The sequence below is a fragment of the Schistocerca serialis genome, chromosome 5 (assembly GCF_023864345.2).
Source record: "Schistocerca serialis cubense isolate TAMUIC-IGC-003099 chromosome 5, iqSchSeri2.2, whole genome shotgun sequence".
In the NCBI taxonomy this organism is placed as follows: Eukaryota; Metazoa; Arthropoda; class Insecta; order Orthoptera; family Acrididae; genus Schistocerca; species Schistocerca serialis.
In genome coordinates, this window is record NC_064642.1 from 628,497,091 (window position 1) to 628,514,265 (window position 17,175).

A 17,175-nucleotide genomic window follows, 5' to 3' on the forward strand; every position below is an offset into this window, starting at 1 on the left:
AGACACAATACTGAAACATGAATTTTTTTTCTTCTATTTTGTTAACTTTTTACGCCTATAGGTTCCCTAATTAACTGTAAGGGGGAATACTACCAAATATGACATTCAGGAAACAGGAGCAGGTATTTTACTTTGTATGTATACAGATACATAAGAGATTTGTTGACTGCTTTTGAGAAGTGATTTCTAACTGCATTCCAGAAGACACACAATATTTTCCCTCATGTAGATATTAGGAAGGTACTGTGAACAATTCCATGGTTTTGTTTTAAAACAAATATAGATCAATGAATAACTTTAATTTTGGTGCGAATATTAGCCTTTGCAAGTCCACCACAAGTGCAAGTGTAGGGACTGGTATCACGGCCGGTAGTGGTAGTGGACTGTCTGCATGAAACAAACGTAAAACCTACAAGCCTGAGCTAAAAGATTCTGCATTAAGGTTGCATGGTTTGTTCCTCTTTAATGTAACGGCAGCGCCATTTGAGGAATATCTGCAGAACCCAATCTTAGTCGAGTCCAGTTCTCAGTTGGAGTTGTTCATCTGAAGCAGAACAGCAAGGAAGCTGTACGACCCATTTAGAAGCTGAAAACAAAAAGAAAAACATGCTGTAATTCTTTTTATATTTAACCTGATAAATCTTAAAGTATCACACTCCAAACCCATAAGTTAGAGACTCAATTTCCAGTCGGCTGTACAATATTTTCTGTCATTTAATGTGCCTTATGCCTGTGTTAATTCTTTGTGTATTTGCAAAAGTCAAATTGTGCTGTGATTTGGACTTCACAATAAACTATTAGTCTCCATTTCATTACCTGGATGGGTCTTTCACAGGTTGCAGGAAGACAAGGACACAGGACCCTGTCGTATAGCACCATACTTAGATAAGCAGTGTGGCGACCCAACAATCTTTCAGTTGGTAGTGGATTTATTTGGCATGAGTAATGGCAGAAAAGTATTTTATTGTGCTATAACATTGTCACTACACAAACAAAAGTTATCTCGTTCAAAAACAGTCAGTTATAATCGAATGAGGCCTATATAATGAAATGAAAGGAAAAACAGTATTTTTGCCATTTCCCCAGACACCCCCAAACCTTCCACCTTCCCGGATGGGAACAACTGAACTACATCCTTCGTCAGGGCTTTGATTACTTATCATCGTGCCCTGAAATGAGGGACATCATACCCAAGATCCTTCCCATCTCTCCTAAAGTGGCGTTCTGTCGCCCATCCAACCTCCACAACATCCTAGTTCTTTCCTATGCCACTCACAGTCCCAGCATCCTGCCACATCGATGATATCCCTGTGGAAGACCCAGTTGAAAGACCTGCTCAAGCCACTCATTCAGCACTTCCTGTCCTATTGCAGGCTTATCGTACCATAACAAAGGTTGGGCCACCTTGAAAAGCAGCCATGTCATATACCAGATCTGCTGCAATCATTTTACAGCATTTTATATTGGTATGACCATCAACTAGCTGTCAACCAGGATGAATGGCCACTGCCAAACTGTAGCCAAGAATAAAGTAGACCACGCTGTGGCACAAGATACAACTGAACATTACATGCTTGATTCCAATTGCTGCTTCACTACTCAAGCCATCTGGACCCTCCCCTCCACCACCATCTTTTCTAAGCTACACAGAAGGGATAATCCTTACAACACATTCACTGCTCCTGAACCTACATTAACCTACTGTACCCACACTCTCCATACAATAGTTTCTACCACCACTGTCCCGCATGCGCTGCTCAGCGTGCGCGTTCATAACGGCTCCGTGCGCTGCGCCTCGCGCCCTCCACTGTGAAAGCCTGGCGTATCGGTATCAGGTTGATTTCCATCTTTATGCAGATAACTACGTCGACTACGAAGTTTCTCTATAACAGGATTCCAAGCAGAGTTTAGCTGATAACCGCTATCTCGATTGATGAGAGTCTCGTTGTCAGACAATCTTATTTCCACAGAGTCATTGATAATCGAGCTCCAAAAGTTTGATGTATGGGCCAAAATTTTTGTGTCGTCGTAATTCATGGAATGGTCTGTGGAAATACAATGTTCGGCGATTGCAGACTTGGTGGGTTGGAGAAGGCGAGTATGCCGTTGGTGTTCCACAATGCGTTCCTGCACAGTTCGTGTCGTTTGCCCTATATATGATTTGCTGCGTTCACACGGAATTTTGTAAACACCTGGTTTACGCAGGCCCAGGTCGTCTTTAATGGATCCCACCAGTGATGAAATTTTGGAAGGAGGACGAAAGATGACTCTCACTTGATACTTTCTCAATATTCTGCCTATCTGTGAAGAAATATTCCCAATAAATGGTAGATAAACAGTCGACCTGAAAGCCTCTTCCTCTTCCTTGCTCTGTCGTTTGTAGGTGTTCATCACTCTGTTCACTTGCCTAGGTGAAAAGCCATTCTTCAAAAATACTTTTTGCGGGTGTTCCAGTTCCGCTTGAAGACTGTTGGCATCAGAGATAGTATGGGCACGGTAGACCAAGGTTTTGAGAACGCCCATTGTTTGTGCTGGATGGTGGCAACTAGTAGCTTGTAGATATAGGTCTGTATGAGTGGGCTTTCTGTACACCGAGTGACCAAGTGTGCCATCACTCTTCCGTCGCACCAATACGTCTAAAAATGGCAAACAACCATCTTTCTCTATCTCCATGGTAAACTTTATGTTTTCATGCATGGAGTTCATGTGACGCAAAAATTCTTGGAGACGGTCCAGACCATGAGGCCACTATAAAAGTGTCGTCAACGTACCGCCAAAATACTGTCGGTTTAAAAGTGACAAAGTCGAGTGCTCTCTCCTCAAAATCCTCCATAAAAAGATTGGCCACCAGGGGAGTCAAAGGACTCCCCATGGCGACACCATCAGATTGTTCGTAAAATTCGTTGTTAAATATAAAATATGTAGAGGAGAGAGTGTGCTCAAACAACGCTGTAATGTCTGCACCAAATATATTGCCAATGAGGTGTAGTGAGTCCACCAGAGGCACCTTTGTGAACAGTGAAACCACATCAAGACTGACCAATAAGTCACTACTTTGCAGTTGTAGTGACTGAAGTCGACTGATAAAATCACTAGAATTCTTTATGTGAAGTGCACACTTGCCTATCATTGGTTTGAGCAAAGATGCCAAGAATTTTGCTAGGTCGTAGGTGGCTGCTCCAATGTTACTCACAATTGGACGTAATGGCATATTTTCCTTGTGGATCTTAGGCCCATACTATCTCTGACGCCAACAGTCTTCAAGCGGAACTGGAACACCTGCAAAAAGTATTTTTGAAGAATGGCTTTTCACCTAGGCAAGTGAACAGAGTGATGATGACCTACAAACGACGGAGCAAGGAAGAGGAAGAGGAAGAGGCTTTCAGGTCGACTGTTTATCTACCATTTATTGGGAATATTTCTTCACAGATAGGCAGAATATTGAGAAAGTATCAAGTGAGAGTCATCTTTCGTCCTCCTTCCAAAATTTCATCACTGGTGGGATCCGTTAAAGACGACCTGGGCCTGCGTAAACCAGGTGTTTACAAAATTCCGGGTGAATGCGGCAAATCATATATAGGGCAAACGACACGAACTGTGCAGGAACGCATTGTGGAACACCAGCGGCATACTCGCCTTCTCCAACCCACCAAGTCCGCAATCGCCGAACATTGTATTTCCACAGACCATTCCATGAATTACGACGACACAAAAATTTTGGCCCATACATCAAACTTTTGGAGCTTGATTATCAATGACTCTGTGGAAATAAGATTGTCTGACAACGAGACTCTCATCAATCGAGATAGCGGTTATCAGCTAAACTCTGCTTGGAATCCTGTTATAGAGAAACTTCGTAGTCGACGTAGTTATCTGCATAAAGATGGAAATCAACCTGATACCGATACGCCAGGCTTTCACAGTGGAGGGCGCGAGGCGCAGCGCACGGAGCCGTTATGGACGCGCACGCTGAGCAGCGCATGCGCAATGTCACCTCAGAAGGCTTTAAATAGCGGAGCTTAGTGCGTACTCGCCAGTACTACTACAGTGGCATTCACCTGAAGATGGCCAGAAGACTCTGCGCCGAAATATTGTGGCAGAACGTTACTGATATCCGGCAGTTCTCCCGTGTTTTTATGGAACATCTCCTCCATATTCTTGTCTCCCACCCTCTTTGTGTGCAGCCCTCTACCAACACACCCACCCATCTTCTACAGCTCCTCTCCTTTTTTGGCTTTCCTAAACATCCCAAAGGTGTTCTGTGGGATTCAGGTAGGGACTCTGTGCAGGCCAGTCCATTACAGGGATGTTATTCTCGTGTAACCACTCCGCCACAGGCTGTCCATTATGAACAGGTGCTTGATCATGTTGAAAGAAGCAATCGGCATCCCAAATTGCTCTTCAACAGTGGGAAGCAAGAAGGTGCTTAAAATGCCAATGTAGGCCTGTGCTGTGATAGTACCACGCAAAACAACAAGGGTGCAAGCCCCCTCCATGAAAAACATGACCACACCATAACACCACTGCCTCCGAATTTTACTGGTGGCACTACACCCGCTAGCAGATGACGTTCACCAGGCATCCGCCATCCCCACACCCTGCCATCAGATCGCCACATTGTGTACTGTGATTCGTCACTCCACACAAAGTTTTTCCACTGTTCAATCATCTAATGTTTATGCTCATTACACCAAGCGAGGCATCGTTTGGCGTTTACCGGCGTGATGTGTGGCTTATGAGCAGCCACTCGCTCATGAAATCCAAGTTTTCTGACCTCCTGTCTAACTGTCATAGTACTTGCAGTGGATTCTGATGCAGTTTGGAATTTCTGGGTGATGTTCTGGATAGATGTCTGCCTATTACATATTACGACCCTCTTCAATTGTCAGCGGTCTCTGTCAGTCAACAGATGAGGTTGGCCTGTATGCTTTTGTGCTGTATGTGTCCCTTCACAGTGGACCTAGGGCCGTTTAGGAGTGTGGAAATCTAGCGTACAGACATGTGACACAAGTGACACCCAATCACCTGACCACATTCGAAGTCCGTGAGTTCCGCGGAGCGCCGCATTGTGCTCTCTCACAATGTCTAATGACTACTGAGGTCGGTGATATGGAGTACCTGGCAGTAGGTGGCAGCACAGTGCGCCTAATATGAAAAAGTTATTTTTTGGGGGCGTCCAGATACTTTTGATCACATATTGTAAGGACTAGAACTACTCATCTGGTTGTCCCTGCTGATCTGCCACCTGAGTACAGGAACTTCCATCATTCCCTCCCTCTTTCAAATCACGTATACAAAACAAATCAGCTACGAAATAACCCATATTCAAAACACAACCTGTAACGATCCATGGCAACTAATATAAAATCACATTAACACTTGAACAAGAATAAAATATTAAATGTGTTGAATAGCACTGGATATAACATAACAAAACCCAAATATTACTACTTGTCGCATGACCACAGTGCCTAACGCACACTGTGCGTATCATGCTTATTTTCTGGTAGCTTCCCAACTGTCTTAGTCCCAGATTATAGTGGAGCGGAGCTACAGCACAGAGCGGAGGTGTATGTCAGGCAGCTGCCACACTGCTGCTTCGTGTCTGGGAATACCAGGGCAACCGAGCGAGGTGGCGCAGTGGTAGCACACTGGACTCGCATTCGGGAGGACGACGGTTCAATCCCGCGTCCGGCCATCCTGATTTAGGTTTTCCGTGATTTCCCTAAATCGCTCCAGGCAAATGCTGGGATGGTTCCTTTGAAAGGGCACGGCCGACTTCCTTCCCCATCCTTCCCTAGTCCGATGAGACCGATGACCTCGCAGTTTGGTCTCTTCCCCCAAACAATCCAATCCAATACCAGGGCAAGGAGCGGCGCCGTGGCCGGGAGGCTCGCTTCACTCACTGCGTGGACGGCAAACGCACAAGCCGGCCGATGTGCTATCTTTCTCAACCAGTTTTAAAGAAACCACTTGGTAAAAAATTTGATTCTCGTGCATCTCATAGCTTTACTTGTCAGCCTCATGATGAACTGCCGATCATTTCTTTAATGGACATAATATTTCAAAATTAAGCAACCTATAGCAATAATTTCGAAAAGTTTTCTTAGAAAACTAGGGGTCACTATGAATTTGCGTTTGGTGTGTGTTAGGTCATGTGTTTCTCCATAGCTAAAATACTGAATTATTCTTTAAACTTAGAAGGATATCGCTAACTGTTACCAGTCTCAAGAATTTCCATCGCTTTGTAAAGCACTTCGTCTCAACTCGTGTGAGAGCGAAAAAGCTAGAATGAAGTATTTGTAACATTCCTCATATCTCATAAAAAGTTTCAGATATCGATACAATATTTTGGCAAATGATATTACGCAAAGAGGAGAATGTTTTGCCATATGATTAATAGGTAAAACTTCCACATCTAACAGATATTCAAGCTACTATAGTGTTTTCCAATGAAATAACATCATTTGCTGACGAAACAAGAATTGTTACAGGTCCCTAGAAACCAGAAGTAGTTTTTGAGACATGGCTCTGACATCCACAATAGGATTCACAACCGTCATAAGTATTGTGGAGTCAACTACCAAAATGTTGTGGGATTTCCTCGAACCACACCACATGCAAAAGTGTTTTTGTAAATACTGTAAATGATTTATATAACATACTGAAATTTACACCTGCAGTCGGTGACGTTGGCAAAAAACACATTCGTCTAGAATGCCCAGAAAATTCTGGTACAAAGTTTTACAGCCATAAAATTGCTCTTTCAATCATACTATAAGCGGTTGCAGATCACCAGGGGAAATTCGTTATAATCGATGTTGGGGGAAATAGAAAGGAAGGGGAAGGTGGTATATTTTATTCTTCTAGTGTGTTTCGCTTTATGCAACGTGAGAAGGATAATACACTCCTGGAAATGGAAAAAAGAACACATTGACACTGGTGTGTCAGACCCACCATACTTGCTCCGGACACTGCGAGAGGGCTGTACAAGCAATGATCACACGCACGGCACAGCGGACACACCAGGAACCGTGGTGTTGGCCATCGAATGGCGCTAGCTGCGCAGCATTTGTGCACCGCCGCCGTCAGTGTCAGCCAGTTTGCCGTGGCATACGGAGCTCCATCGCAGTCTTTAACACTGGTAGCATGCCGCGACAGCGTGGACGTGAACCGTATGTGCAGTTGACGGACTTTGAGCGAGGGCGTATAGTGGGCATGCGGGAGGCCGGGTGGACGGACCGCCGAATTGCTCAACACGTGGGGCGTGAGGTCTCCACAGTACATCGATGTTGTCGCCAGTGGTCGGCGGAAGGTGCACGTGCCCGTCAACCTGGGACCGGACCGCAGCGACGCACGGATGCACGCCAAGACCGTAGGATCCTACGCAGTGCCATCTTCCGCTCACGCCCCAACATCGTGCAGCCCGCCTCCAGTGGTGTCGCGACAGGCGTGAATGGAGGGACGAATGGAGACGTGTCGTCTTCAGCGATGAGAGTCGCTTCTGCCTTGGTGCCAATGATGGTCGTATGCGTGTTTGGCGCCGTGCAGGTGAGCGCCACAATCAGGACTGCATACGACCGAGGCACACAGGGCCAACACCCGGCATCATGGTGTGGGGAGCGATCTCCTACACTGGCCGTACACCAGGGACACTGAATAGTGCACGGTACATACAAACCGTCATCGAACCCATCGTTCTACCATTCCTAGACCGGCAAGGGAACTTGCTGTTCCAACAGGACAATGCACGTCCGCATGTATCCCGTGCCACCCAACGTGCTCTAGAAGGTGTAAGTCAACTACCCTGGCCAGCAAGATCTCCGGATCTGTCCCCCATTGAGCATGTTTGGGACTGGATGAAACGTCGTCTCACGCGGTCTGCACGTCCAGCACGAATGCTGGTCCAACTGAGGCGCCAGGTGGAAATGGCATGGCAAGCCGTTCCACAGGACTACATCCAGCATCTCTACGATCGTCTCCATGGGAGAATAGCAGCCTGCATTGCTGCAAAAGGTGGATATACACTGTACTAGTGCCGACATTGTGCATGCTCTGTTGCCTGTGTCTATGTGCCTGTGGTTCTGTCAGTGTGATCATGTGATGTATCTGACCCCAGGAATGTGTCAATAAAGTTTCCCCTTCCTGGGACAATGAATTCACGGTGTTCTTATTTCAAGACGGCCTAACGGTGTGCGGGACCGTAGCCCAGCTTCATGGAGACGGTTGCGAATGGTCCTCGCCGATACCCCAGGAGCAACAGTGTCCCTAATTTGCTGGGAAGTGGCGGTGCGGTCCCCTACGGTCTTGGCGTGCATCCGTGCGTCGCTGCGGTCCGGTCCCAGGTCGGCGGGCACGTGCACCTTCCGCCGACCACTGGCGACAACATCGATGTACTGTGGAGACCTCACGCCCACGTGTTGAGCAATTCGGCGGTACGTCCACCCGGCCTCCCGCATGCCCACTATACGCCCTCGCTCAAAGTCCGTCAACTGCACATACGGTTCACGTCCACGCTGTCGCGGCGTGCTACCAGTGTTAAAGACTGCGATGGAGCTCCGTATGCCACGGCAAACTGGCTGACACTGACGGCGGCGGTGCACAAATGCTGCGCAGCTAGCGCCATTCGACGGCCAACACCGCGGTTCCTGGTGTGTCCGCTGTGCCGTGCGTGTGATCATTGCTTGTACAGCCCTCTCGCAGTGTCCGGAGCAAGTATGGTGGGTCTGACACACCGGTGTCAATGTGTTCTTTTTTCCATTTCCAGGAGTGTATTATAGTCAATGTGTTTTAGATCTGTGGAATGAATATTTCAACAAACGCTTTCCCAGACCTTTGCTTTTGGAGTAGTGGGTTTGAAGTGGAGCATATTTTGGAAGCCAATCGAAGTTTCACCACAATTTGCTGATGATATTGCGAAATGTGCATGTTCTTCACAGCACTACTATTGTCCTACAAGGACCCCTGAGTGTTGGACAACATACAGTAGACACAAGCATTCTATGCAAGGCACTTCTCAGACAGGATGAATTAATGAAGCTGCCCAAATGAGATAGCTTTGAAAACTTTGTTTTTCAGCTATGCTACTTCGGGTTTATTATTGCCTCTCATGTTAAGACAATGAGAGAGATAAGAGATTAATGAAGTGCATTGTGTACTTACAGTCTGTAATTCTGCCACCACACCATCACATAACTTGTCCAAAATGAATCAGTTGTGATGACAGTTGTTTCAGTGGTCCCATAAAGGATGCCAAGTAAAAACAGCTGCTATCAGAGCTTCCGTTGATATATTTTACTTGGAAATCACGCCTTAATGTTCACTGATGAAGTCTTCTCTGTGACTTACTAAGGATCCTGATAGTTAGTAAAGAACTGCTTCGACTTTCCTTTGTGAGGATTAGTACCTAAAAGCCTCTGAGCCACTCAATACTGAGGTGGCATTCCTATATGCTGTCCCAACTGTTCTTGTTGTTCCAAGGCTTTGGTGTTAGCTTGCTTCATTTTCGGCCACACCTCACTTATCCTTTTTAGAAACGTTTTGACTAATTCACAGTTAGATCCTAGTTTAGGAATCATATCCGAGGGGACAGTATTTTCCTAACATACACTATCTTAAATAGTGACATATCTGTGCTAGTACATACTTCAAAATTATGTACAGAATCTGTGTGTTGGAGGTGCGTATCCCAATCATTGTGCTGACTATTAACATAATAACATTTTAGGAATGTTCCTGTGCACTCTCTCTGTTCTGCGATTAGTCTATGAATGGAACGAGCTTGTATGTAATTTCTCAATTTGAAGCACATGACATAACTCCTTCTTCAAGACTGATATAAAATTTGTATCCTGATCCATAATTAAGGTATCGCACACCAAATTTAAGTATCTAGCTGTTAACTACAGTGAGAGCTACTGTACTATCCTGCTGTCTAGAATCACTTTTATTGTTATAAACCTTGAAAATTGATCTATAATTGTCATTACATATTTATTTCCTGCACATGTTCTGTTAAACAGTTCCAGAATATCAAACTCAGTAATTGATGACTAAACTCTGCTCTGTTGCACAAGGTACACAGTCCTTCCGTTACTTCTCAACATGATGCTTTCTTGTATTCTACCATAATCTTTCCATGCATCATCTGTCCATCATTCTGAATCCTCCATGACCTAACAAAATATGGCCATGTGCCCGTTGTGACATCATGTCCTGGAGTGCTGTTGTAGCCACTATGTATGGTCCGCATTTAGTTATTCTGCAAAGTAAGCCATCATGCATCACAAACTTTGGTTGTGACCTGGATGTCTGAGAGTGTTTGTAGGTGCCTGCACTCTCTGCCACTCCATTACACTTTCACCTAGTGCGTTCAATACTGCAACTTTCTACTCAATGTGTGCACTTTCATGTGCTTTCTGTCTGGTTTATGAATAACCTCATAATCGAACTCATAGAGTTTGAGTGCGCACCTTGTTAATTTAACTGAAGGAACTTTCAACCCTACCAGCTATGTGTGATCTGTTATTATGTTAAACTTCTGGCCATTTAAATAACAGCACACATCTGTGATCACAAATATAATGGCTAGCATTTCCTTTTCCATAGTGGAGTTGTTATATTCAGCTATCTTGAAGCATATGCTACTGGATGTTTCTTTCCATCAAGAATCTGGATCAAAATACAACCAACTGCCCCACTCCTGACATTCCATGAGAAGGTAAACTCCTTCTCAAAATTGGAAAGATCAGTACATCAGAAACTAATGCTGTCTTCATTGTTTCAAATTTCATTTGACATTCCACTGACCACTTGAATTTGCTACATTTCCTTAATAACTAATTTAATAGTTCTGTTATCTGTGCAAAACTTTTTAAAAATTTTAGACAACATTTACATAAGTTCAGAAATGACTGTAGCCAGCCGGTGTGGCTGAGCGGTTCTAGGTGCTTCAGTCTGGACCCGCGCGACCGCTACGGTCACAGGTTCGAATCCTGCCTCAGGCATGGATGTGTGTGATGTCCTTAGGTTCGTTAGGTTTAAGTAGTTCTTAGTTTTAGGGGACTGATGACCTCAGATGTTAAGTCCCATAGTGCTCAGAATCATTTGAACCAATGACTGTAATTGTTTCATGGCCTGTGCTATTGCAAAGTTCTAGCTTGCCTCTATATGCAAGGATCGGTTTGAACACATTTCCTGCTAATCATATGTCTTAGATACTTCAACTTGGCCTGCGCAGAATGCAATTTATCTATGTCAAGAGGCAGATGTACTGATGGTCTGCTGAACATGTCTTCCAAGCATTTCATGTGATCTGGCACTCCTTTTGAGAATATAATGATATCATCCAAATATACAATGCGTGTTTCGGGCTTCAGTCCAAGTAGCACTCCAGCTAATAACCTCTGTAACGTGCATTTTTAAGCCCAAACAGCTTCTACGGTACTGGTAACGATGCCATGGTACAGTGAAAGCTGTCTTTGGTCTATCTTCTGGGACTATCTCCAACTGGTGAAATCCACTTCTTAGAGCCACATTGTAAAATACTGGCACTGTCCTAAGTTGTCCAATGTTTCCACAATGCTTGGAATTGGACATCTGTTGAGAAATCAATAGTCACAATAAAATCTCTATTTCCTTGTACCACCCAGTCTCTCTTTGGTACAGTGACCACTGCTGCACTACATGGTCTATAGCTATGCTCTATTACACCTTCTGCCAATTGCTGATCCGTGAACTCCTTCATTACGGGCTGGAGAGGCTTCAGTGTGCAGTATGGTTTCTACCTCCATGGTGGGTGTGCTTGCGACATTAACTCCCTTGTGGCTATATCCTACAATGGAAACAAATCCCCACTGAGTTATATTGTATACCACAAAAGATTGAGCTTTGTGTGGTGTTTGTTGGGAAAGTCCAGCCCAAGAATCTCTGAATATCCATCACCTATATACAGTAACACTTTGCTATGAAATGAAAATTTTTAGTTGCAGTACTAAAACTGAGCAGTATCATTCCTAACAACTCTACATCATGCTCACTAAACCTATGTAATTTGTTATGCAGAGACTTAAGTGTCTTTCTGCCTACAAGGTCCACAGTGATGACTGACATACGCTATGTGATACAAAGTATCCAGACACCCTCAAAAACACATGTTTTTCATATTAGGTGCATTATGCTGCCCCCTACTGCCAGGTACGCCATATTAGCAGCCTCAGTAGTCATTAGACATCATGAGAGAGCAGAATGCAGCACTCCACAGAACTCGCGGACTTTGAACGTGGCAGGGGATTGGGTGTCATTTGTGTCATACGTCTGTACATGGGATTTCGACACTCCTAAACATACCTAGGCCCACTGTTTCCAATATGATAGTGAAGTGGAAATGTGAAGGGACACATACAACACAAAAGCGTACAGGTCAACCTCGTCTGTTGACTGACAGAGCCGCCGACAGTTGAAGAGGATCATAATGTGTAATAGGCAGACATCTATCCAGAACATCAAACATGAATTCCAAACTGCATCAGGATCCACTGCAAGTACTATGACAGTTAGGCAGGAGGTCAGAAAACTTGGATTTCGTGGACGAGTAGCTGCTCATAAGCTACACATCACACTGGTAAATTCTAAATGATGCCTCGCTTGGTGTAAGGAGCATAAACATTGGATGGTTGAACACTGGAAAAACGTTGTGTCGAGTGATGAATCACGGCACACAATGTGGCGATCCGATGGCAGGGTGTGGGTATGTCGAATGCCTGGTGAACAACACCTGCCAACATGTATAGAGCCGACAGTAAAATTCGAAGAGGGTGGTGTTATGGTGTGGTCATTTTTTTCATAGAGAAGGCTTGCACCCTTGTTGTTTTGTGTGGCACTATCACAGCACAGGCACTTCTTGCTTCCCACTGCTGAAGAGCAATTCGAGGATGCCGATTGCATCTTTCAACGCGATCAAGCACCTGTTCATAATGCGCGGCCTGTGGCAGAATGGTTACATGACAATAACATCCCTGTAATGGACTGGCCTGCACAGAGTCCTGACCTGAATCCTACAGAACACCTTTGGAATGTTTTGGAATGTCGACCTCGTACCAGCCCTCACTGACTGACATCGATACCTGTCCTCAGTGCATCACTCTGTGAAGAATGGACTGCCATTCCGCAGGAAACCTTCGAGCACCTGATTGAACGTATGCCTGTGAGAGCGGATGCTGTCATCGAGGCTAAGGATGGGTCAACACCATTTTCAATTCCAGCATTACCGATGAAGGACGCCACGAATTTATAAGTGATTTTCAGGCAGGTGTCCAGATTCTTTTGATCATATAGTGTATGTGCATTCATGTCTGCCATAAATTTATGCTTGTTAACCTCCATCAAGTCTGCCAAGCAGCAACTGTGCATTTATTTCCGCAGAGTTATGCACTACTAGGAACACTTTTGGCAGATGAAGCAATACTGTTTGTGTTTGATGGCTGCCTCTGCTACAATTGTTTTCCCTGCTTTCAATTTCTACATTCCTGTGCTTGGTGTCCAACTTATCCACAACTAAATCGTTGAGGCTGCCCACATTGCTTTTGTACATAACCTTTATGCCCACATTTATAGAACTTTAACTCTGAAATGTAAACACAGTGATTCGTATGTATTTTTGTGGCAAAGGCAATTTCCTCCAGTTGCATAGTGACTTGAAGAACTTCGGCTAAGTCACCATCCAAAGTCCACTGATATATCGGCAGGGATATGACACAGAAAAATACCTAAAGCTCTATATTTGACATTTCACTGCAAGACTTATCAGCTTCTGTGTTTTGCAGGTGTTCATACATCTGTGCATTCATCTAACGAATTCCATCTCAAAAGGTTTTTACTGATTTATTGTGTTTTTGAATTAAGGTTCACAACTTTCTCTGAAGAATCTTGTGCTATTCTACTTATGACAGTACTGACATCAACTGTCAGCCTACTGTTGAAGAGTTTGTGCCATGCTAAGAACTTAGCAATGCATGTAAAACATATGCTTCAGCTTTGTCTGTCAATCGTAATTTAGCCACATGGAGACAATTCTTGTCTCACCAACCACTCATTGCGATGGTAGGCATAACATCATTAATGAACATGGTTACATCTTGAGTTGTTTCGCCACAGAAAGACTTTATTAAGCTAGCTTCCAATGGACTCGGATGAGGAAGGAGTGCACCCAATACTAACTTCACCTGATCCTTGCTGCAACTTTTGCTTGTATTATTTTCTATTTTTACTCCTGGCTGCATGATGAATTAAGAGTTTTTGGACTGGAAGTGTTTTCTGATTTTTAATTGTGAAGTCATAAATGGAAGTTAACAAAATGCTTTTATGGCCGAATGCCAAACAGACACTATCAAATATACCTGAAATAAACTTTCCAGGAAATTTAATAGTGAATGTTGTTAATTATATTTTCTTCTTGGTGGGAAACTTTACCTCTTCTTTCTACTGGGAAGGTCATCTTGAATAAAGCTACCCTTGCAGTTGCTAACTGTTGAACATGTCACCTAATGAAAGAAACTCATCTTTTGATGAAGTGAGATGTTTGTCAAAGAAATAGACAGGCACTGTATTTTACTTGATGCAATTTATATTAACCCAAAATCCAATATTATTAACAAAACTATTACAATAGGAGTAACAACAAAATGTTCGTGCCTCTCGTCATCAAGACCCACCACAATCTTCTCTATTTCGGCTGACTTAAAAAAAAAGTGACAGTCACATCTCTCTCACCAAATAGAATCTCTTCTACAGTGCATCACTTTCTTTTTTATCTTATGTATACCTCTTTGGAAACATCTACCAAGCGCCATTACATCTGCCCCCTACTGTGGATTGTGGTTCATATGCATAGCACACATACAAAATTTCCTTTTCTTATTAATTTGTACAAATTTATAGATTTTATGTTTTTCCCCTAAAAGGTAAGGTGCATCACCTGCTTTCATGGCCAAAGAGACAGATACATTTATTTTGACCATTCAGATGTCGGCATATAGATATATCTGTGGTTATCATGTAGGATCAGTTGGAGGTAGCACACACTAAGTATCGAATACACATTTATTAATTACTGATACATAACAAACATTGCAGTAGTACAAATAATGCGCCAAAAGATAAGTCTAGAACAAAATAGTCCAAAGAAGCAAAAGTCACAAAGGTAGGGTGCTCTGCACCAGAGATGCCACGGAGCCCCTCCCCCCAGTAGTGCAGAGCACAGCGGACGGAAGCTTCATTACACAAATTCATAATCTTGGTGCCTGCACGGTGGTTGTAGGTGTGAGCCAGTGTGGGAAGTGAGGGGTGTCAGTGTCAGCGGTGCAGGAGTCCCGTGGTTCCAAGGGCTGCACAGGCAGAGACGCATCAGCTGAAGGAAGATCGGCAGTGTCGGGAGGCAGATCGGTGAGTGACCACGCCTGTTTCAGTCGACTAACAGACACTGTCTGTGGCCATCCATGTAAGTGGGTGGCGAATGTGTTCATACCGCGATGCAGAACGCAGTGAGGCCCCTAATAAAGCAGCTACAGGGCTGCCGCAGCATCACAAAGTCGCACAAAGCAAGTTCCTTGTGGATGAACACAGGCAGGGTGGTGTGGGGGCGGGGAAGGAGGGGTGCAGAGGTGTGCGATGTGCATATGAACCCACTCGATCAGGGCGGGAAGATCCTCGATTGCGGCTAATGGTGAATCCTCGACGAACTCAGTGGAAAGAAGGAGGGGTTTGCCGTATAGAATGTCATTGAGCAAGGCGTTTAGACCTTCTGTATGGGCCAAGTAAACACCCGACGGGACCCACAGGAGGTCCTCTGACCATACGCTCCCGTGGCATATTAGCGTGGCCTTGAGTGTGCAGTGCCACTGCTCGACCAGGCTGCTCGCCTGTGGGTGGTAGGCCGTGATGTGAAATGTGGCTATGCCGCAGAATTCACAGAGACATGCAAACAGGGCAGACTCAATCTGGTGTCCCTGGCCAGTCGCGAGAGTCAGGGGACAGAAGAAGTGAGCAACCCGTGCCGAGATGAAAGAATGGGCCGCCATCTCGGCCATGATGTCAATAAGTTGGACCGCCTCAACCCCGCAGGTCACACAGTCGATGATCAATAAGATATATCTGTAACGCTTGGGAGGGGGAGGGGACCAACGACGTCAATATGGACGTGCCGAAAACGCCCCTTTGGAATGTCAAACTTCCCAATGGTGAATGAGCGTGTGTGCCAACTTTGCTATGCTGGCACAGGACGCACAAACGGCTCCAAGGGTGACAATCATTCTTCATGCCAGGCCAGATGAAGTGCTTCGTAACCAGCCATGTTGTAGCTCACGTCTCAGGGTGGGCTAAGCCGTGTAAGGCAGTAAAGATCCTATGACGAAGGGCGGTAGGGACCAGGGGGTGGAGTGTGCCCATAGAGGTGTCACAAAGGACAGGCATCGTCGACCCAGGTAGTATATGGGGCTGGACAGAGAGTGATGATTCGCTGTCTGATATTATCTGCTGTATATCATCATCATCGGCTTGTAGTCGGGCGAGCTCCTCCATATTCAGCAGTGCGGTTAGCATGCAGATGCGAGAAAGGTAGTCCGCCACAACGTTCTCCGTGCTGCAGATATAGCACACGTCAGAAGAGCGCTGACAGATGTAGTCCACATGGCGGAAACGCCTCGGTGGAAGGTCCTTAGTCGGATTACGAATAGCGTCCACGAGTGGCTTGTGATCTGTTTAGATTGTCAAAGGTCGCCCCTCGAGGTCACTACAGAGGTGTTTAATCGCCTCGTACACATTGAGGAGCTCATGGTTGAAAGCTGACCACTTGCACTGGCTCTTAGTCAGTTTCTTGGAGAAGAAGCGGAGGGGTTGGGTGGAGTCAGCGGTGTGCTGTTGTAAAACATCACCCACAGCTGAGTCACTGGTGGCGGTCGTGATCGAGACACAGGCCTCAGGGTCAGGGTAGGCATGTGAGATGGCTCTGAGAGGGCAGTTTTAAGGTTACTAAAAGCGTCAAGCATGGGTTTGGTCCACTCCAGCTTCCGTTTCCCAGTGGTGTTTTAACCGGAGAGAGCATCGGTGAGAGCCATTTCAACATAGGCAGCTTGAGGAATATGGCTTTGGTAAAAGTCTGTCATACCCAGGAAACGATGG

General features: G+C 45.1%; 1 protein-coding gene across 1 annotated transcript in view; it reads right to left on the reverse strand.

Moving 5' to 3' along the window:
• Window positions 1-526: 526 nt before the first annotated feature.
• LOC126482147 (odorant receptor Or2-like) overlaps window positions 527-17,175 on the reverse strand; it is a 163,000-nt gene continuing 146,351 nt past the window's right edge. The window contains exon 10 of the mRNA XM_050106123.1: window positions 527-586. Coding sequence (XP_049962080.1) covers window positions 527-586 — 60 coding nt within the window. The remainder of the gene's footprint in view (window positions 587-17,175) is intronic.